The 22,801-nt window shown below is 39.9% G+C and overlaps 2 protein-coding genes across 7 annotated transcripts in view; one reads left to right on the forward strand and one right to left on the reverse strand.

Moving 5' to 3' along the window:
- Window positions 1-3,466: 3,466 nt before the first annotated feature.
- FGFBP3 (fibroblast growth factor binding protein 3) lies at window positions 3,467-19,183 on the reverse strand. 3 transcript variants are annotated; one of them, XM_033224289.1, is made up of 3 exons: window positions 19,091-19,183; window positions 5,114-5,193; window positions 3,467-4,764 (listed from the first exon to the last, which is right to left on the reverse strand). In XM_033224289.1, the coding sequence occupies exon 3, from the start codon at window positions 4,685-4,687 to the stop codon at window positions 3,905-3,907; it is 783 nt and encodes a 260-aa protein (XP_033080180.1). In that variant the 5' UTR covers window positions 4,688-4,764; window positions 5,114-5,193; window positions 19,091-19,183; the 3' UTR covers window positions 3,467-3,904. The 3 variants fall into 3 exon arrangements, with proteins under 3 accessions (XP_033080180.1, XP_033080172.1, XP_033080166.1); XM_033224281.1 differs by lacking the exon at window positions 19,091-19,183 and having other exon boundaries at window positions 5,114-5,377; XM_033224275.1 differs by lacking the exons at window positions 5,114-5,193; window positions 19,091-19,183 and having other exon boundaries at window positions 3,472-5,061.
- Window positions 19,184-19,230: 47 nt separating this feature from the next.
- BTAF1 (B-TFIID TATA-box binding protein associated factor 1) overlaps window positions 19,231-22,801 on the forward strand; it is a 106,004-nt gene continuing 102,433 nt past the window's right edge. For 2 of the 4 annotated variants that reach the window (XM_033224301.1, XM_033224312.1), the window contains exon 1: window positions 19,231-19,556. In XM_033224301.1, coding sequence (XP_033080192.1) covers window positions 19,543-19,556 — 14 coding nt within the window. In that variant the 5' untranslated portion in view covers window positions 19,231-19,542. The remainder of the gene's footprint in view (window positions 19,557-22,801) is intronic. The other 2 variants (XM_033224323.1, XM_033224331.1) reach the window with 1 other exon arrangement.

The raw sequence follows: 22,801 nt of genomic DNA on the forward strand, positions 1-22,801 counted from the left end.
GGTTTCTCCATGTTAGTCAGGCTGGTCCAGAACTTCCAACCTCAGGTGATTCACCTGTCTCAGCCTCCCCAAGTGCTGGAATTACAGGTGAATTTTTATATTTTAAGTAGAGACAGGGTTTCACCTAGTTGGCCAGGCTCGTCTTGAACTCTTGACCTCAAGAGATCTGCCTGCCTTGGCTTCCCAAAGGCTGGGATTACAGGTGTGAGCCACCACACCTGGCCTGACATTTTATATTCTGTTTTCTTTTCTTTCTTTCTTTTTTTTTTTTTTTTGAGACCAAGTCTCCCTCTGTTGCCCAGGCTGGAGTGCAGTGGCACGATCTTGGCTCACTGCAACCTCTGCCTCCCCAATTCAAGCGATTCTCCTGGCTCAGCCTCCTGAGTAGCTGGGATTACAGGCATGTGCCACCATGCCTGGCTAATATTTGTATTTTTAGTAGAGATGGGGTTTCACCATGTTAGTCAGGCTGGTCTCAAACATCTGACCTCATGATCTGCCCGCCTCGGCCTCCCAAAGTGCTGAGAGTACAGGCGTGAGCCAGTGCATCCGGCCTACATTCTATTTTCTTTTGTCCTTTTTTTTTAATGCACTAAATGGATTTCATGACCTCATTGGCTGGGTATCTGCATTTTGAAAACACTATCATATTTCAAAGAAAAGTGGCACCTCGTAGTAAACAATGAAATCCTACCTAAAGAAGAGAATCTTAAAACTTCTAGGCAGAAGAATAATTTTTCAGTGCAAAATATTTTCTGATTTCCCTTATGACTTCCTCTCTGATCCATGGGTTATCTGGAAGTATGCTTGATTTCTAAATATTTGGAAAACTTCCAAATCTCCTTTCATTGATTCCTAACTTCAATCCTTTATGGTCAAAGAACATACTTTGTATTATTTAAATTATTTTAAATATGTTGCAATTCATTTTATGGTCCAGAATGTGATCTATATTGGTGAATGTCCTGTGAATACTTGAAAATGTGTAGTCTGCTGTTACAGGATACAGTATTCCAGAAAGGCCAATTAGGCCAAGTTTGTTGATAGTATTGTTCAGGTCTTTTATATTCTTACCGATTTTCTGTCTTCTCTTTCTATTTATTACTGAAAGAGAAATGTTGAAGCCTCCAGATATAATAGTGCATTTATCTATTTCTCCTTTCGATTCTATCAGCTTTTGCTTCATGTATTTTGTTGTACTGTTAGGTACACTCACAGTTAGGATTGTTGTCTTTTTTGTGAGTTGATCCTTCTCTCATTATATAATGTCCCTCTTTATCCTTTTCCTTTGTTTTGGAGTTCACATTGTTGGACGTAGCCACTTGTGGTAAGCAGAATAATGCTCCCACTCTCCACCCCACCCCCCACCTCTCCCACACCTGCCCTGTGTTGACATCTTAATCCCCAGAACCTGTGAATATATTGGGATAAATTGCATTATATTTCAATGGGAAATTAAGGTTGCAGATAAAATTAAGTCTGCTAACCAACTGATCTTGAAATGGAAAAATTATCCTGGATTATTTGAATGGGTCCAGTGTATTTATAAGTGTCTTTTTAAGTTGAGGCAAGAAAGAGAGAGTCAGAGGAGGAGATGTGATGATAAAAGCAGAGGTTGGAATGAGATGATTGTTGGCTTCGAAGATGGAAGAAAACCAAGGGCCAAGGAATGTGGACAGCTCTAGAAGCTGGAAAGGGCAAGGAAACTGATTCTTCCCTAGAGCCTCCATTATTCATTCCCACTCAGGTTGGCCTGACCCCCTTCTGCTTCTAGCTTGACCTTTTCTGGAACTCTTGTTTTGGCCTTGAACCTTGCCCTGTTGAATAGCAAGACTGGAACTTACCCAGAGTTTTCTTTCAGTCAGCAGAATGTGGAAAACTAAGATACATCTTTCAGGTGACAGTATACCCACCATGCTTAGAAGCAATTCGCAGGCCCTGCACATAATCAAAGAGAGGCGAATACACAGAGATGAGAGTACCAGGAGGTAGGGACCATGTAAGTAAATATATACTTACATATAGTCTGCCACCATATGAAACTTGTAGAGTTAAGAGAATAATAAAGTAATGACTTACTCTTATTTGAAGAATTTGAATTTAACTTTATTTTGAACAAATTTTGTGTTCTTGAGATCATAGGTGTTTAGGGTGCAAGGACTATGAAGTTGTTGTTTTAATGTAGTATGCAATGGTTTGCTTCAAATGGAGGACCAAAATATTCAGAATAAAGCGATCTCACCTTGTTAAGAAGGGAATGACCAAGAGGTTTTAACTTCAAGCTCCCAAATAAGTGGTTGCAACACACACACACACATATATATAATGGAAAAACATATATATGTTTTTTCCTATGTGTGTGTATATATATATATAGCTGCCCCTCCATATCCATGGGCTCTGCATCCACGGATTCAACAATGGATGGGAGGAAAGTGGGGAGGAAGGGAAAAAGAAAGAGAACCAGGGTGCAAATCAAATAGAACAATGATAGGGCTGCCAGTTTGTGACTCTTGCTTTATGTCAACTTCTTAGTTTCTGTCTTTTCCCAGCAATTCAAGACGTGTTTAAAAACTTAATTCAAGGTGTACTTGGAAGTAGATCAAATGCAGGTAGAATTTCCATTGCCTTGTCAGTTCTTTAAATCTAACCATACAGTTTTTATTGAGCACCTAACATACACAGTCTATCATGACATCACACACACAAATGAAGTACATTAATAATTAGTTACATGAAATAGAGAGATACAACTTCCATAATGGTCAAAATGACTCTGAGATGCATACTTACATTTTAGCTATTTTAAAAAATATCATCAAATATAAACAGAATCACTTTTTACTGGAACACTTAACATCTATAATTCACTTCTAAATGCAGGTTAATGGGAAAGTTCCAGAACATTAGTCACCATTTTGTTAAAAAGTAGCACTTCTAGTGGCACAACCCGGTAGTCCGAGCTACTCCGGAGGCTGAGGCAGAAGGATCATTTGAGACTGGAATGTCGAGGCTGCAGTGAGCCATAATTGCACCACTGCACTCCCGCCTGGATGACACAAGACCCTGTCTCAAAAATAAAAATAAAGTAGCACTTACAAGCGAAGTGCAGTGGTGCATGCTAGCCAGCCTGGAGGCTAAGATGTGAGGATCCCTTGAGGCCAGGAGTTGGAGACTGCAGTGCCTATTATTGCATCTGTGAATAGCCACTGCACTCCAGCCTGGGCAAGCCAGACCCTGTCTTAGGAAAAAAAAAAAAAAAAAAGTAGATCTTCTAAAAGAATGGAAAGGAAATCATTCTGCAAATCTTTTCTTGGAGCCAGTTTTGACCTGTGAGGCTTCTGTCCCTATAAAGGTTATCTATGACACCCACCACGCCGTATCCAAGTTTATACCAATTCAGAAAGGGGAAAGAAGTCTGCAGTCTTGTTAGCTGATTAGGTGAGAAGACATGATTCAACCTGACTCAGGTTGGCAATTGCTCATGGCTGCATTTAATAGAAATGTTAAACAATAAACATTGCATCCCCCTCCCCACATGGGACTCACATCACCTTAGTCACTCTATCTCCCCCTTATTCTCAGCCTCTCTCGACATCGATTTCTCTCCCCAGTCTCCAGTTTTTGCACATTTAAGGTACTCCTATTTCTGTTTCCATTATTTTTCCTGCTCTTAAACAGGACTGAGACTCTTTAAAATTTTTAACGTCTCTGCTATCCCAGAGATTCTCCATACCCCTTACACTCTTATCCCAAGCACCCCACCCTTACCCTTGCCCCCGCCCCATTAGAGAACCTGGACTTCTCCCCATTCTCTATCATGGTAGTCCCCGGTCTAAGGACGCCCTTAGCTTTCCCTTCCCCACGTCTCCCCCCTCATCCCTCCCTAAGCTGGCAGGCAGTCTCAGCCGTTCCAGAAATTGACAAAAAAGTTGCAGAGGGAGTGCCACTTCTCAGCGCAGTAGGTCTCCGCGAGCTCCGCGTTCCCATCCAGCCCGTCGGGGTCGGGCCCGGTCCCCATGGGTCGCTCCTCGTTGGGGACCACGGCCGCCTTCCTCTTGCCCTCGTGGGTCTTCCTCTCAGAGGGGTTTTCTTTCGGCGGTGCACTTTGGGGTGGCAGGGTCCCAGCGGCTGGGCCGGGCGCACGCTCCCGGGGCCGTCCCCGGCTCCGGGCCCTGGGCTTGGACTCCCCAGCGAATCCCGCGGCGGAGGGGCGTGAGGGCGGGGACGTGCGGGGCACTAGTCGCAGCTCGGCACCGTGGCCCTTCTTGCCCGCGCACAAGCGGGCCTGGAGCGGCGCGGGGTCGTGACAGGGCCTCCGCTTCTTGCGCAGCCCGCCCAGCACCTGCTTCCAGAAGTGCGCGCGGCGAGCGGCGTAGGCTGCGCAGCGCTGCGGCTCCCCGCGGTAGGCGCACTGGTGGCGTGCTCCGTCCGGGCTCTGGCAGCGCAACGCCAGCTCGCTGCCCGCTGCGGCCCCCGGGGCGGGAAGCAGGAGCTGCCAGCTGCACGCGTGCTGCTCGGGGCTGAGGAAGCGACCCGAGGAGCCGCCCGTGGGCCCGGGGACCGGCTCCACCACGTTGCCAGCAGCCCCCTTTTCCCTCCGAGCAGCCGCGAGCAGGCAACTGCCACTCAGCAGCAGCAGCAGCAGCGACGGCGACAGCGACGCTCGCAGCCTCGGAGGACTCATGCTCCGCGGTTTCCGCGCTCCGCTCTTCTCGGACCGCGTCTGTCGGGGCTGGACCAGGCAGAGAGCATTCCCTGGACCTGCGGACAGAGGCAGAGACAACACCAACTGAGCTAGGCGCAGCGCTTCGCCCAGACACATGCACCTGCGAACTACCCTTCCGCAGACTTTCTGGAAGCTGCAGCCTGCGAGGAGACCCTCTGAGGAGCTTTCCTAGGGAAACTGCTTACTGTCTAAATAATCACTTTCAAACCATGTATGCATTGAGATTTTCTTCCCTTTGCAAATACGATAGCAAAACGATGCGTGATAATTGCCCCCTCTACCCTTTCCTTCGTTTTCTCCCTTCTCCAACGTCCAATAAACTATCTACAAAATCATTTCAGATGATTCCTTGGAAACATGCACTTTACTACACTTCGAACTTACCGAGTTCTGGGAGAGGCGCCAAAGCCTTATTAGGGTAGAGGGAACGACTGCACAGGGGAGTAGTCTGTTTTAGCCGGCTCCTGTGAATGAATGTGGTATCAATGGAACAGAAGAGGCCTACTCTTCTTCGCCCCTCCCAGATTTCTCTCGCTCTGGAAGACTTATCACCGCCGCACTCTCTCTCTCTCTTTCTTTCTCACTCTATCTCTCTCTGTAGATGGATGATGGAAGCTGTCCTGTATCATGAAATATAAATCTTGTATTTTGCTTCCAATGTTTAAAGTAATTAGGCAAAATTAACCAAGTTTTTACCCAAAAAATAAAAATTAAACAAAAGATCTAAGTTTTAAAAGTTAAGTAAAATGAAACAAAACGAACTTCAGTATTCTAAACTAGACATTTTTTACACAATTATTTACATTCTATTTCTCATATTCTGAGTTCTATATTTTCACCTATTATTTCCAGTAGCCTTTCTTATCCTAAGACTCTCAATCTTAATAATTGTTACTACTAATAAAAATATAATATCCTAGTTTATTAACATACAATAGTGCCCAGCAGTTCACCCAGGAGTAGACATTTGGGCTTTTGATTATTTTTAGGTATTATAAATCAGTTATAAATGTCCTCCAAAAATTAGAAGTTTAAAAAAATTGTTTGTATTATAGTAGTCGCAAAGTAAGATTACCAATTGAAATGGTATAATAGTTAAGAATGCGAGACCAACCTGGCCTGATGAAACCCCGTCTCTACTAAAAATACAAAAATTAGCCGGGCGTGGTGGCAGACTCCTGTAATTCCAGCTACTCGGGAGGCTGAGGCAGGAGAATTACTTGAACCCGGGAGGCGGAGGTTGCAGTGAGCCTAGATCGCGCCATTGCACTCCAGCCTGGGGGACAGAGCGAGACTGCGTCTCAAAAAACAAAGAAAAAAAAGAGAGAGAGAGAGAATGAATGTGTTCTTGGATCTTGAAAATGTCACATTTAAGCAAAGCTGCTTTTTGTAGAGGGGGGGATTGTGTGTGTGCGGAAGTTTCTTTGTTTTGTTTTGTTTGTTTGTTTTGAGATGGGGGCTCACTCTGTCGCCCAGGCTGGAGTGCAATGGTGCTATCTCACCACTCACTGCACTCTCTCTCACTCACTGCAACCTCCGCCTTCCCGGTTCAAGCGATTCTCCTGCCTCAGCCTCCCGAGTAGCTGGAATTACAGGCGCCTGCCACAACGCCCAGCTAATTTTTGTATTTTTAGTGGAAATGGGGTTTCACCATGTTGGCCAGTCTGGTCTGGAACTCCTGACCTCAAATGATTCACCTGTCTCAGCCTCTGAAAGTGCTGACCAAGCAAAGCTGTTTTTTTTTTTCACTGTTTTCAAAAATTTTATTTAGAAGCCTAGTTGTAGAAGTTAGCATAATTTTACAGCTTATTAGAAAAATTCAATTATTTTCTCTCTGCAAACGTTATAATAGGTTAGGAATAATAGATCAGAAATGTACTATATTACAAAACAGTGGCCTATAACTATTTGTACATTTACTGTGCACCCTAAGGAAAAGAATTTGACAGTGTACTGTACTTACACTGCAGGTAACATATTTTTATTCTATTACACAAAACCGACCAGTGGTAGTGTTTGAATTTATAAATGGCCATTAAACAGAATATTTAAACTCAGATGTATATTTAGCATGCTAAAAAGTGAAAAAAAATCAACTAAAGTTCTGTGGCTCATCAGTTCAAATGTGTCATGGCATTTTTTTCTTTAAATGAAAAATTTTGATATTGTAAAACAAATAATTTTACACAATACGTGCAAAAAGATAAAATTTTCTAAATTTTTGGAAATAATATTCACACTCATTTTGTCATGGGTTTCATGTGGCTTCTCTAAATATATTAATCATATTAATAAGACACTGGTCCTATACAATTTTAAGAGTCCGTCTTCAATTAAAAACTGTAACAAAAATAAAGAGTATGTAAAGAGTAACAAAAAGTAAATTAAATATACTACACTCACACAACAGGTAGAATAAAATGAAACCAAATTACATAATGGCAGGTTATACATTTTAAAGAATCTCTGTCCACTTAGTCAAATAAGATAGAAATTGAAATGTAAACTTACTGATTTCTGTGGGATTTTCCCCACTGGTTCAAATTGGAAAATTTGGTATAAATCTAATATTTTATTTTTGTACATTTAATATGATTCAATATAATCTGCAGTCTCATGTATAGCTTATTAACAATGCCATCATCACAAAAAACCTCACTGCTTACTAGAAATGCTTAACACTGGAAAAAATGGAATTTTATACATTTGTTTTCTTAAATTTTGACAGATATTCTTCAAAAAGTTAAAACTGCCTTCCACAAAATTTTGTGTGTATATGGCACAAGTTGACAGCCAAAGAGTGTGAATTCCATCGAAAAGGCACTGTTAACAATACTCAGAATAATCTGACAAGTCTACATCAATGTCTGAGTAAAGAATAGGTAAGCAGACAAACCCTTATAAAAGATAGCATTATTGTTTAAATATACTATAGCTATATAAAAACAAAGTGACACACAGAAATGACCCTTAGCAAAGCTGTTTTTAAACTTCAGAATATTCCACCATCTTTTAAAAATGTTCTCATTAATAAATGTGATTTTTTTAATTGCAAGAGTTTATACCTCTGACTGTAATTATTTAGATAAGTCAACATTTTCCGTAACTACTTCCCCAAGATATCAGGAATTCTTATTATATTTCCTAATGTACTCTTGCATATAGCATTTTCTATTACTGAACTCCTATTAGTATTATATTTCAACAATCATAGTTTCATTACTATAAAAACCAAAATACTTTAGAATTAGAAGAATGTGTTTAAATATATAGTAGTATATATTAAACATATAGTAATGTATATTGACTTCCGAAAGGAAGTTTTTATCACTCTGGTAACATCAGAGAAACTAAATAACTTGTCCAGGGTCACACATCATTTAGTGATAAAACCACTAACATCTTTCAGTGATCAGTGATCTTTATGTTTCGTCTTTGTATTTCACTATTAGTTATGTCTTAATTATACCAATTCAGGCTGGGCATGGTGGCTCACGCCTGTAATCCCATCACTTTGGGAAGCCAAGGCGGGTGGATCACTTGAGGTCAGGAGTTCGAGACCAGCCTGGCCAACATGGCAAAACCCCGTCTCTATTAAAAATACAAAAATTAGCTGGGCTTGGTGGTGCATGCCTGTAATCCCAGCTACTCGGGAGGCTGAGGCAGGAGAATCACTTGAATCCGGGAGGCAGAGGTTGCAGTGAGCCGAGATCATACCACTGCACTCCAGCCTAGGCAACAGAGCAAGACTCTTTCTCAAAAAAAATAAAATAAATAAAAATAAAAAAATAAAAATTAATTACACCAATTCAACTTATAATGAAAACCAATTTGTACCTATGAAGATTAGAAACATTAACATATTTCACAAATAAGAGTAGTTAATTAATACATTTCACACATGGAAGCCCTTTCTTTCCCAGAAAACTGTCTTTGTATGTGTGAAGCATGGATGAGTAGTCACAGGCTTTTGTCTGTTGCCTTGGCATTCCTTTTTTTTTTTTTTAACTACTGAACCGAATTGGTACCATTTTTTAATGAAAGAATGACATCTTGTGGCATAATGCTCTAATTACAATAAAAAATTATTATCTGAACAGCTGTAATTAAGAGATACTCCAGAGACCATGCTTTGCTGTACAAACATTGTTCCCAGAGTAAAAAGTAAGGGCACATAGACATATTATGCAGTAGCAGAAAAGGGAAGTTATTTTTTAAAAAATTGTGGCATAATATGCATAACATAAAATTTGTCGTTTTAACTATTTTTAGGTGTACTCTTCGGTGACATTAAAAAGATTCACACTGTTATGCAACCTTTATAGCTATCCATCTCCAGAACTTTTCTTTGTCCTCCAAAACTGAAACTCTGTACCCATTCCTCCCTTCCCCCAGCCCCTGGCAACCATCATTCTACTTTCTGTCTCTATGAATTTGACTACTCTAGGTATCTTATGGTAAGTGTAATCCTACAGTATTTGTCCTTTGTGATTGGCTTACTTCACTTAACACAATGTCTTCAAGGTTTATCTGTGTTATAGCATGTGTCTGAATTTATTTCACTTTTAAGTCTGAATAATATTCCATTGTATGTATATACTACATTTTGTTTACCTACTTAGGTTGTTTCCATACCTTGGCTGTTGTAAATAATGCTGCAATTAACATGAAAGTGCAGATATCTTTATGAAGTGGTCATTTCATTTTCTTTGTATATATGCCCACAAGGGGAATTTCTGGGTCATATAGTAGTTGATTTTTAATTTCTTTAGAAATCTCTACACTGTTTTCCATAATGGCTGTACCAATCTACATTCTCACCAAGAGTGTACAATCTTTTCCCCACGTCCTTGCCAACATTTATCTTTTGACTTTTTGGTAATAGCCATCATAACAGGTGTGGGGTAGTATCTCATAGTGGTTTTGATTTACAATTCCCTGATGATAAATGATGTTGTGCACCTTTTCATATACCTGTTGGTGATTTTCATGTTTTCTTTGGAAAAATGTGTATTCAGGTCTTTTTGCCCATTTTTAAATCAGGTTATTTGTTTTTCTACCATTGAGTTGTATGAGTGCTTGATAAATTTGGGACAGTAACCCCTTATTTGATACATGGTTCACAAATATTTTTTCCCAATCTGCCATTTATTTGTTGACTGTTTCCTTGGCTGTCCAGAAGCTTTCTAGTTTCATGTAGTACCATTTATTTATTGTCGCTTTTGTGGCTTGAGCTTTTGGTGTGATGTCCAAAACTCATTGCCAAGGCCCATGTCTAGGAGATTTTCCCCTATCTTCTCTTCTGGGAGTTTGATAGTTCCTGGTCTTACAATTAGGTTCTTTATCCATTTTGAGTTGATGTTTTGGTATAGTGTAAGATAATGGTCAAATTTCATTATTTTGCAAATGGAAATCGTTTTCCTAGCACTATTGAGACTACCCTTTCCCATTGTGTCTGTTGTCAAAAATTAGTTGACCATATATGTTTGAATTTATTTCTTGGTTCTCTATTATGTTCCATTGTTCTATGTGTCTGTTTTTATGCCAGTACTATTACTGTTTTGATTACTAAAGCTTTACAATATATATATATATTTTTTAGACAGGGTCTTGCTGTGTTGCCCAGGCTGGAAGGCAGTGGCATGATCATGGCTCACTGCAGCCTCAAACTCTGGGCTCAAGCAATCCTCCCACATCAGCCTCCCAGATGGCTGGGACTACAGACATGTGCCACCACACCTGGATAATTTTTTCTACTTTTCGTAGAGACACAGTGTCACTATGTTACCCAGGCTTGTCTCAAACTCCTGGGCTAAAGCAATCCTCCTGTCTCAACCTCCAAAAGTGCTGGGATTATAGGCTTTAATATAATTTAAAATCAGGAAGTGTAATGCCTCCAACTTTGTTTTTCTTTCTCGGAACTGTCTTGGTAATTCATGGTCTTTTATGTTTCCATACAAATTTTAGGATTGCTTTTCCATTTCTGTGAAGAATCGCATTGGGATTTTTGTAGGGATTGTGTTGAATCTGTATATTGCTTTAGGTAGTATGGATATTTTAACAATATTAATGCTTCCAATCCATGAGCATGGGGTAGCTTTCCATTTATCTGTGTCTTCTTCAAGTTCTTTCATCAATGTTTTACAGTTTTCAGTGTAATTTTTATACCTCGGTTAAATTTATTCCTAAGTATTGTATTTTATTTTATTTTACCTTTTCATCCTATCATAAATGGGATTGTTTTCTTGCGTTCTTTTTCTGTTAGGTCATTATGTGTATAAAAATGCTACTAATTTTTGTATGTTCATTTTGTATTCCGAAACTACTCAATTCATTTAGTGGTTCTAATAGGTTTTTGTGAAATCTTTAAAGTTTTAAAAAATAAGATAATGTCATCTGTAATAGAGATAATTTTACTTCTTTTATAATTTGGATGCTTTTTATTTTTCTTGTCTGTATGCTCTTGGTAGTACTTCTCGTACTGTGTTACACAGAAGTGGTGAGACTGGGCATCCTTGCCTTTGTCTTTTACTACATCTTAGAGGAAAAGCTTTCAGTATTTCCCCATTGATTATATGAGGAACTAACATATGCTAGCTGTGGGTTTTTCATAAATGGCTTTTATTACGTTGAGGAACTTTCCTTCTATACCTAAATTACTGTAAGTTTTTATCAAGAAGAAATGTTGGACTTTATTGAATGCTTTTCCCAAATCGATTGAGATGATCATGTAGTTTTTATCTTTCATTTTGTTAAATCTATCACATTGATTGATAAGCATGTTACACCAGACTTGCATGGCTAGGATAATTCTCATTTGGTCATGATGTATGATCTTTTTTATGTATTGTTAAATTCAGCTTGCTAATATCTTATTGAGAATTTTTGTATTAATATTCATCAGAGAGATTGTCCTCTAGTTTTCTTTTCTTGTGATGTCTTTCACTTAGGTATCAAAGTGAAGATGGCCTCATAAAGTTTATTTGAAAATATTCCCTCAGCTTTATTGGGCAGTTTTTATTTTTTTGTTTCTTGTTTTTGTTTTTGTTTTTTTTTTAAAGACAGAGTTTCGCTGTTGCTGCCCAGGCTGGAGTGCAATGGTGCAATCTCAGTTCACCGCAACCTCCGCCTCCCAGGTTCAAGCGATTCTCCCGCCTCAGCCTCCCACGTAGCTGGGATTACAGACATGCGCCACCATGCCTGGCTAATTTTGTATTTTTAGTAGAGACGGGGTTTCTCCATGATGGTCAGACTGGTCTTGAACTCCCGACCTCAGGTAATCTGCCTGCCTTGGCCTCCCAAAGTGCTGGAATTATAGGCGTGAGCCACCACATGTGGCGTTTCTTGTCTTTTTTGAGATGGAGTCTTGCTCTGTCATCCAGGGTGGAGTGCACTGGCTCACTGCATTGGCTAACTTGGCTCACAGCAACCCCAGCTTCACAGGTTCAAGCAATTCTTGTGCCTCAGCCTCCTAAGTAGCTGGGATTACAGGCACCCACCACCAGGCCCAGATAATTTTTGTATTTCTAGTAGAGATGGGTTTTCGCCATGTTGGCCAGGCTGGTCTTGAACTCCTCACCTCAGGTGATCTGCCCGCCTTGGCCTCCCAAAGTGTTGGGATTACAGGCGTGAGCCACTGCTCCCGGTTTTTTATTACTACTTCAATCTCTTTATTTGTTATTAGTCAGCTCATGCTTTCTATTTCTTCCTGGCTCAATCTTGGTAGCTTGTATTTTTCTAGAAATTTATCCATTTTTTCTAGGTTATCCAATTTATTGGCATATACTTATTCATAATAGTCCCTTATAATCTTGTTTTTTTATTTCTGAGACACTGGTTGTAATTTCTTCACTTTGATTTTTTGAGTCTTTTTCTCTTAGATGATTTATCAATTTTATTTATTTGTTCAAAAAAACCAACTCTTAGTTTTATTCTTTCTATGGTTTTTCTGTTCTCTATTTGTTTTATTTCTGTTCTGATTTCATTGTTTCCTCCCTTCTGTTAATTTTGGGTTTAGTTTATGCTTCTTTTTCTAGTTCCTTGAGGCATAATGTTAAACGATATGTGTTCTTCTTTTTTAATGTAGGCATTTGTTGCTATAAACTTCTTAGAACTGCTTTTGCTGCAGATGTGTTATGTTTCCATTGTTATTTGCCTCAAGATTTTTGTAAAATTACCTTTTGATTTCTTCTTTGATCCATTGATTGCTCAAGAGCATGTTGCTTAATTTCCACATATTTGTGAATTTTTAAAGATTCCTTCTGTTATTGATTTCTAGTTTCATACCTCTATGGTCTGAAAAAAATACTAGATATGACTTTATAAGCTTGTTAAGACTAGTTTTGTGGCTTAACATGTCCTCTATCCTGGAGAATGTTCCATGTACACTAGAGAAAAAATGTGTATTCTGCTGCTGTTGGGTGGAAAGTTCTGTGTGTATCTGTGAGGTTCATTTGGCCAAAAGTGCAATTCAAGTCCAGTATTTCCTTATTAATTTTCTGTTCAGTTGCTCTATCAATCGTTGAAAGTGGGATATCGAAGTCTCCTACTATTATTGTATTGCTGTCTATTTGACCCTTTATGTTCATTAATATTTGCTTTATGTATTTAAGTATTCCAATGTTAGGTTCATATATATTTTCCTCTTGATGGATTGACCCCTTTATCATTAAATGATGACCATCTTTGTCTCTTGTGACAGGATTTGACTCAAAGTCTATTTTATCAGACATAAGCATAGCAACCTCTGCTTTTTTTTTTTTTTTTTTTTTTTTTTGAGACAGGGTCTCATTCTGTTTTCCAGGCTGGAGTGCAGTGGCACAAACATTGCTTACCACAGCCTTGACCTCCTGGGCTCAAGTAATCCCCCTGCCTCAGCCTCCTGAGTAGCTGGAACTACAGGTGCATGCCACCACGCTTGGTTAAATTTTAAATATTTTTGTAGTGGTGAGGTCTCCCTACAATGCCCAGGCTGGGCTCCAACTCCTGGGCTCGAGTGAGCCTCCCACCTTGGCCTTCCAAAATACTGGGATTGCAGGTGTGAACCACTATGCCTGGCCTCCCTGCTCTTTTTTGGTTACCATTTGCATAGAATATCTTCTTTCATCTCTTTACTTTCAGCCTGTGTGTATCCTTAAGGCTTAATTTGGTCTCCTCTAGATAGCATATAGTTGGATCTTATTTTAAAAATCTATTTAGCAACTCTATGTCTGTTGACTGGGGAATTTAGTCCAACTACATTCAAGATTATTATTAAAGGAAGGACTTACTATTTTTACTTTGTTATTTTATATCCGGTTGTTTTGTAGCACCTTTGTTTATTTCTGGTTGTTTTGTAGCACCTTTGTTTATTTCTCTTTAATTAAAAAAATTTGATAATCCTCTGTACTAAGAGATTCTAAAATTTGTTTTCTTTCTCTTTATTGTTCGCATAACTGCTATGGTTATCATGAGGCTTACATAAAATATCTTATAGTTATAGTCAACTGTTTTTAGCTGATAACATCTGTTGCATGCAAAAACTCTAGACTTTTCTCCTCTACATACTGTGGGTTTTTTTCTTCTTTCTTTTTTTTCTTTTTTTTAGAGACAAGGTCTTGCTACATTGTCTAGACTGATCTTGAACTACTAGGCTCAAATGATCCTCCCACCACAGCCTCCTGAGTTGCTGAGTTTGCAGGCACATGCCATGCCCAGCTACACAATTTGTGTTTTTGATGTCACAATTTACACCTTTTTATATTGTATATTATTTAACAATTTATTGTAGCTTTTGTTATTTTTTTTTATCCTTTTGACTTTTGACCTTTCTACTAGAGATATGTATAATTCACATACCACCAGTACAGCATGGGAGTATTTTGGGTTTATCTACATACTTATCTCTACCAGTGAGTTTTATACTTTCATATGTACTCATGATAATTATTATCATCCTTTTGTTTATACTAGAACTCCATGGCTGGGCATGGTGGCTCATACCTATAATCTTAACACTTTGGGAGGCCAAGACAGGAGGATCACTGGAGTCCAGAAGTTTGAGACCAGCCTAAGCAAGATGTCAAGACTCCATCTCTACAATAAAGAAAGAAATCAATATTAGCTGGGCACAGTGGTACATGCTTATAGTTCCATCTACTTGGGAGGAATTCAAGGTGGCAGTGAGTCATGATTGTGCCACTGAATTCCAGCAACAAAGCAAGACCCTGTCAATAAAAGAAAGAAAGAAAGAGAAAAAAGAAGAGAAAAAGAGAAGAGAAAAGAAAAGAAGGAATGAAGAAAGGAAGAAAGCAAGAAAGCCCAGCACTTTGGGAGGCCGAGGCAGGTGGATCACCTGAGGTCAGGAGTTCGAGACCAGCCCGGGCAACATGGTGAAACCCTGTCTCTACTAAAAATGCAAAAATTAGCCACGTGTGGTGGCAGTTGCCTGTAATCCTAGCTACTCGGGAGGCTGAGGCAGGAGAATTGCTTGAACCCAGGAGGCGGAGGTTGCAGTGAGCCAGGATTGCACCATTGCACTCCAGCCTGGGGGACAAGAGCAAGACATCAAAGAAAAAGCAAAAAAAAGGAAAGAAAGAAAGAGAAAGAGAGAAAGAGACAGAGAAAGAGAGAAAGAGACAAAGAAAGAAAAGGAAGAAAGAAAAGAAATAAACATCTATTAGGCATTTCTTATAGGGCAGGCCTAGTAGTGATGAGTTTCTTCAGCTTTTGCTTGTTTGGGAAAAACTTTATTTCTTCTTCATTTCTGAAGGTCAGCTTTGTTGGGTGTGGTATTCTTGGCTGACAGTTTTTTTGTTTTTGTTTTCCTTTCACCACTTTGAGTATATAATCTGATTCTTTCTTGGCCTATAAGGTTTCTCCTGAGAAATCCACTGGTAGTCTAATGGAGATTCCCATATATGTGACTTGACACTTTTCTCTTGCTGGTTTTAAAATTCTTTATTTTTCTTTAAATTTTGACAGTGTGATTATCATGTGCCTTGGTGAGGATATCTTTGGGCTGTATTTATTGGGGGATCTTTCAGTTCTATGAATCTGCCTCTCTGTATCTGTCCCATGACTTGAAAGGTTTTTTAAAGCAATAATTTCACTTAATAAGCTTTCTTTTTCATTATCGCTTCTCCTTAACTCCCATAATGTGAATATTTGTTCACTTAATGGTATACATTCAGTTATTATAATAAATAATAATAACTAAAATAGTTAATCATAATAGTTAATATTTATTTAATACTTAGTCTTGTCTTTTCTTTGAAACAGGGTCTCCCTCTGTCACCCAGGCTAGAGTACAGTAGCATGATCATGGCTTACTGCTGCCTCAAGTTCCTGGGCTCAAGGGATCCTCCCACCTCAGCCTCCTGAGTAGCTGAGATTATAGGCACATGCCACCAACAGCTGGCTAATTTAAATTTTTTTTTTTTTGTAGAGATGAGGTCTCCCTATGTTGCCCAGGTTGGTCTCGAACTCCCGGGCTCAAGCGATCTTCCCACATCAGCCTCTCAATGTGCTGGGATGACAGGCATGATCTATCACGCCTGGCTAATACTTAGTATTTTCTAAGTGTATCATGTATGAACTCATTTCTTTCTTATGATGATTCTATAAGTACAGGTTCATGACCTATTATTTACAATTCTGAAATTGAAAATGGTCTGAAAACCACACTTTTAAAAACTCACCTATAGTCCCAGCTACTCATGAGGCTGAGATAGGAGGACTGCTTGAGCCCAGGGGTTCAAGACCAGCCTGGGCAACATAGCAAGACGCCATCTCAAAAATATATATTTGGCAGCAAATCCTGGCCTGAACTGGCATATATCTATAGTCTTTTACTTATTCCTCTTAGTATGGTTAGTCATACATTTTGCTGCAGCTCTATAAATATATTTGATTATAGAGTACTGCCCTAGAAGCTGTTGGGGTGTTGCATAATACAAGGTATAATCATTGGATTACTTTTCAAAACCTAAATAATTCTTAACTCAGAAAACCATCTGGCAGGGGTGATGAACTAGTATAGATAAGGGTGGTGAACTGGTACTATCATTATCCCCATTTCACAGCTGAATAAATTGAGACTAGAAGTTGCTACTTACTCAAGGTTTCATTGTTAACAAAAACAATAAGCAATGTAGTTAACAATATTTTTGAGGGCTTCTTGTGGCAGTCACTTGGTTAAACGTTTTATGTGCATTAATGTAATCATCACCACAACCCTATGAGTACTATTATTATCCTCATTTCCCAGATGAAGTTTAGAGAGGTTTTAAAATTCCCCCTCAAGACACTGCGATTAATTGTGGTGAGAAAGGATTTACAAACAAGCCAGTCCAATATCAATGTATTTGATTATAACACCATCCTTTACAAATCTACACCACCAGTCCTTTCCTCTCTTCTAATGCCATTTAGATTACATATTCAATTATCTAAAATTAAAAAGATTTAAAAAATATAACTCAGATATTTTACTTACTTGCTTAAAACTCTATGACTTTCTACTTCATATAAAGTCCAAATTCCTTACCATGACCCCTTTCTACTTCTCCTATCTGATTTCCCAACAGAGCAGACTTCTCTTACACCTTTGCACTACGTATACCCTCTTCCTGGAAGGCTCCCAGACTGTCACACATTTACCTACCTCTTGTCATTTAGGGCTCAGCTTAAGCTAATCCTGTTTTTCCCTGATTTACGCAGTAAGAGGAAGTCTTTAATCATACCATTAATCCCATCATTCTCTTTACGTAGCACATAAATATATTTTCAGTGTTGATCTGTTTATTTTCTTTTTCCTTTCATTTGAATGTAAATTTAACCAGAGTAGGCACCTTGTCTGTTCTGGTTTCTTCAGAAGTTCCAATCTCTCATATGATAGGTGCTTAATTTTGGCTAAATGCATGTTGTACACAATCAGTAAAAAGCATCTGCTTGTTATTGAATGGTAGGAGATAAACTGATGAGGCAGGTATGTGACTAAAGTGAAAATGTAAAGATATCTCGAACATCAACTTGATTAGATTTCAATAGTATAAACACCGCCAAGCATAGTTTCTGATACAGAGAGATGACAAACATTTGTTGAATGACTGGACAATAAATATTATCACTAGCTTGGATCTTGAGGCAAATTACTTAACCTTTCTGAGCTTAGTTTCTTTGTCCACGAAGATTAAAAGTAACTTTTCAGGGTTTCCCTACAAATTATATGGATAATGCATGTCATGTGCCCAGCACAGAGCAAGTACTTGTTAGTTTCTTTCTCTTTACATACATATATGCTACTTTATGGTTTACAAAGTTCTTGTAAGCTCTTCTAGATTCATGACCTCATTTTATTCCCACAATCTTCTGCAGTACTTCTCATTAGCCTCATTTTACAGATGAAAAACAGACTCAAGGATTGAGACGTAGCCTCTTCAGGTAATGAGAAGCCAATGGACCTGCTTTATAAGCATAGAAGCCACATGATAAAAAGCAGTGAGGTTTTTTTGAAGATTAATCTGTTGGTGGCCTATAAAATGGGCTGACTTGAAAATTGGAGAAATATTATTTTGACTACTAGCATAAAAATCAAGTTTAAGGGCCAGGCGCAGTGGCTCACACCTGTAATCCCAGCACTTCGGGAGGCTGAGACGGGCGGATCACTTGAGGCCAGGAGTAGGAGACCAGCCTGGCCAACATGGCGAAACTCCGTCTCTACTAAAAAATACAAAAAAATTGGCCAGGCGTAGGGCTCTTGTGCCTCCTAGCTACTCAGGAGGTTGAGGCACATTTAGAATCGCTTGAACCCGGGAGGCGGAGGTTGGCAGTGAGCCGAGATCGCGCCACTGCACTCCAGCCTGGGCGACAGAGCGAAACTCGAGTAACAACAACAACAACAAAAAATCAAGTGTAAGATGACAACGGCCTGGCATAAGTGTTTAAAAGCCTAATGAACTTAAAACTATTGAAAAGCCAGGTAAGTCCCCCAAAAGAACAAAAATTTAAGATTAGTAGTTTTCAAATCTGGCTGGCTGAGAAAATGATGGTACAAACAACACAAACAATTGAGAAATCTAACTTGGCAAAATCGTTGGTCAGAAGACCTCTCCAATACCTAGGCAGAACTTCTGGCAAACAATGACAAACATCTGAGCCATTTCTTCAGCGTCATAGCGACTTCTGGCTTTCACTCCTCCCACTGGCTTCACTACCTGGACAAGCGCATCTTAAGGTCCTTCTGATCTTGCTTCCTAGAAGCAGTCTGATGGGAAGCAGAATCTGGGTGGTATGGAATTAGAAACCAAGGTTTTGAAGTTCCAGGACTTGGACTAAATCGACTTTTTCCTTCTCTGTTTAATAAGGGGACCCTTATTTTACCTCCTTCCCTAGTCTTAAGGCTAGACATCATCTCCGTATCAGCACAAAGCGCTTTTATTTAGGCGCGTGCCACCAAACCCAAGGCGCTCGCGCCGACCGGAGCCCTGGTCGGTGAGCTTACGTCACTTCCGGCGCGCTGACGCTCAGTTCTGCGTGCCGACGTCCGCGTCAGCAAAGAGCGGAGCTGGGGGTACCGGGTTTGAAGTCGTGCGGGTCGGAGGACTGCCGCCTCCGCTACTGTCTTGGACCCCTGCTGTCCGGCCGCCGCAGAGACGAGCTCGGGTAGGCGGCAGGGCAGATGCCCGAGGGCCTGCGCTGGAACGCTCCACGCCGCACCGGCCGCTCCCCTGTGCTCCGCGGCCTGGGCCTGCGCCTCTCAGCTTTCTGGAAACTAGCGCCTCAGCTGCGCGGCGCGTAGGTCGCGGGGAGCTCCGAACCGCCGGCACCCGGCCATGGCGGTCTCCAGGTGGGTCTTGCTCCAGACAAGCGAACTGAAAGGCCACTCAGGCAAGGCACGGTCTCCTCTCAGAGCCCCTACTCCTAGAGAAGAGCGGTTCTCATTGTCACTGGGCTCGGGCGCTTTCTTCAGTAGACTTCGGAGTTCGCCCCGTGGTCGGCGGGGCTTTGGGCTCGGGTTACTCCTGGGTGAATCGGTTCAGTAATGCCTTTTTCTTGTTAAATAGACCCCTTAGCACGTTAGAGCTGTTTTTTCTCTTTCCTCACCATGTTTCTGTTCTCTGGTTTCTCTTCCCTCTTTCGGTTCTAGGAGAGTAAGTCTCTTATCTTTCTCAGTATTCTAAGGCTGGTCCCTAACCTCCATTTCATGGGAAAACTTGGTAGTTACTGTCGATGGAGGGGAAACCTGAATTACTGTTATCTAAGAGACCGTCTAATTATGTTAACAGTTTTAATTTACGTTTTTAGGGGTATGTTCTTTCCTGAGATGTTTTTTAAAATTAAGTATAATTTCTCCTTTTGTTTGGCAGTAAACATTCCAACGTCAGCGTTGTAACCTTAAGCCAATTATCGTATTAGCATCATTTTCCGTAGCTAAGGCGTGGAAGGTAAATCACAAATCTTATATTCTTTTGAAATATTGCCTGTCAACAGGAAAGCCCAGGAAAACTATAGAAAAACTAACAAGACATTTATTTGTATAGCTATAGGAGAAACATTCTTCTTTCCTCCAGTGTGATAGAATGGTTGGAAAGCTTTTGTAAGCGGATTTTGGTGGCCCTGTGTACATGTAATTAAGGGATAGTTCCTCTGTGATAGTAATCGGGTGGATTCACCAAGTTCTTTGGAGTTGATATGGTAATTTCTAATGAGAATTGGATTCTTTTACCGTATAGACTGAAGGAATAAATGATGAAAACAAATAGTTTTCCTTCTTTTTTATAATTAACTGAACACATTCTTGGAACATATTAAGTGCGCAAGTTTTATCTGTTTTGCAAGAGAAAGAATAACCCATTCCATACAGACTCCCCAGATGACTGATGAAATAGTGTGTGGGAGAAGCCCATGGGAGTTGGGTGAAGGGGGTTGCTAGGTGCCGTAGTATGGGGCATCTGATTTTTATTTTATAAATTAATCTATTCAATGTGAGTAAATTCTTTTTTTTAAATAAAACTGCCTTGAGAGAATGCAAGTGACATTTTACATTTTTGCAAATACAGAAAGGTGTATCTTCTAATTTGTTACCTCCTGTATAAATACATGAATATATACATTGTAAATGCATTGCTATATAAACTTAATATAACATTTATCAGGTAATACAGTGTTTAAGGAGATGAGGACTTCCTTTCTTAGAGTAACCAGTGTATTATCACAGGATTGGATGTAGCTTTATAAAGGCAAAATGCAAGTGTTTAAAAAGAACCTAAACTTCGGGCAACACTAATCTCTCTCTTTTTTTTTTTTTTTTTTTGGTTTTTGTTTTTTTGAGACGTAGTCTGGCTCTGTCACCCAAGCTGGAGTGCAGTGGCGCGATCTTGGCTCACTGCAAGCTCTGCCTCCTGGGTTCAGGCCATTCTCCTGCCTCAGCCTCCCGAGTAGCTGGAACTACAGGCGCCCGCCACCACGCCTGGCTAATTTTTTGTGTTTTTAGTAGAGACAGAGTTTCACCATGTTAGCCAGGATGGTCTCGATCTCCTGACCTCGTGATCTGCCCGCCTGGGCCTCCCAAAGTGCTGGGATTACAGGCGTGAGCCACCGGGCCGGCCTACACTAATCTCTTTTCGGAATTTTAGGACACTTAATATTTCTGAATGACTGAGTGGGTTTTGAAGGTACCGTCTTTTGTTCTGGATGTTGTGTTTCAAAGACTAGCACTCTTTTTCTGTAGTTTTTTTTCTTGTTCACTTTTTAAAAAGCCTGTCATGTTTTTATGAAAGAGCTATTTCTGTGCTTAAACATTTTGAGACACCTTGTGTGTTTTGGGGGTAGTGTCAATTCTTGGCTTTTTCATCTGTGGACTTCTTTGAATGGCAAATTTTAGTTTCAAGCTGGCCTTCTCCACGCACGAAGCGTAGTTGTGTGCTAACCAAACTTCCTTTCTCTCCTGTTGGTGCAGAATAATTTTAATACTATTTTATGTAAAACAGGTGGAAAATAGCCCAGGAGGTAAAAATCATATGCCAAAATCAAGTCTAAAATATTTTTTGCACTGTTTATTTCATATGCATAACTGAAGAGACACTGTAATATTTTTAGGACATTTCCACCAGAATTTCCAACAGATGAGAAATAGTAAATTAGTACCATTATTCCCTCAATTGTCTGATCAAGAAATTTGAGAATATTCTTTGACTTCCCTTTTCCTCCCACTTCCCGTGTCCAGCCAGTTACCAAATCCAATCCTGTGTATTCTGCCTTTCTAATCTTTCTCTAGCCAATCATTTTTCTTTCTATACTGGTTACCACAATCCTAGAACATGCCACCATCTCTAGTCCAAGACACCTTTAGAGAGACGCTTCCCTTTTGTTGCTATAAAGCTACATTCAATCTTTTGAAAATATACACTAGAAAATATTCATTTCTGGCCCTAGGAAAGGAAGTACTCATCTCTTTAAATATTGTATCACCTGATAAATCTCATATTAAGTTTATGTATCATTGTATTTGGTATTTGGACTAGACTGTTAAGACAGGAGCCTCTCTCCTTTTTCTGCCTTCCATGGCATCTCATTCAATCTGTTCTTCACTTCAATTGCATTATTTACTGATTTGCAAATTTGAACATGAACATGGTCATCTTTCTGATTAATACTCTTTAGTTTCCTATTGCCCTAGGATAAAGTCCGCATTCCCAAACAAACGTATCTTAGCAGATCCTTTGTGATGTGGTTCCTGCGTTGTCTTTTTAGATTCATCTTGTGTCAAGTTCTCTGTACTTCCCCTTCACCTTCTCTCTTCTATCCTCCACCCTCCCCAGAATTCATTTTCTTACCCCCTACTCTTTATCTTTGGAACACTTCTTAGCCCCATCTCAAGTATGGCTAGTTCTGACCTTAGTTTTTTTTTTTTTTGAGACGGAGTTTTGCTCTTCTTGCCCAGGCTGGTGTGCAATGGTACGTTCTTGGCTCACTGTAACCTCCACCTCCCGGGTTCAAACGATTCTCCTGCCTCAGCCTCCCGAGTGGCTGGGATTACAGGCATGCACCACCACGCCCGGCTAATTTTGTATTTTTAGTAGAGACGGGTTT

The sequence above is a fragment of the Trachypithecus francoisi genome, unplaced genomic scaffold, assembly GCF_009764315.1.
Source record: "Trachypithecus francoisi isolate TF-2019V2 unplaced genomic scaffold, Tfra_2.0 Contig01436, whole genome shotgun sequence".
In the NCBI taxonomy this organism is placed as follows: Eukaryota; Metazoa; Chordata; class Mammalia; order Primates; family Cercopithecidae; genus Trachypithecus; species Trachypithecus francoisi.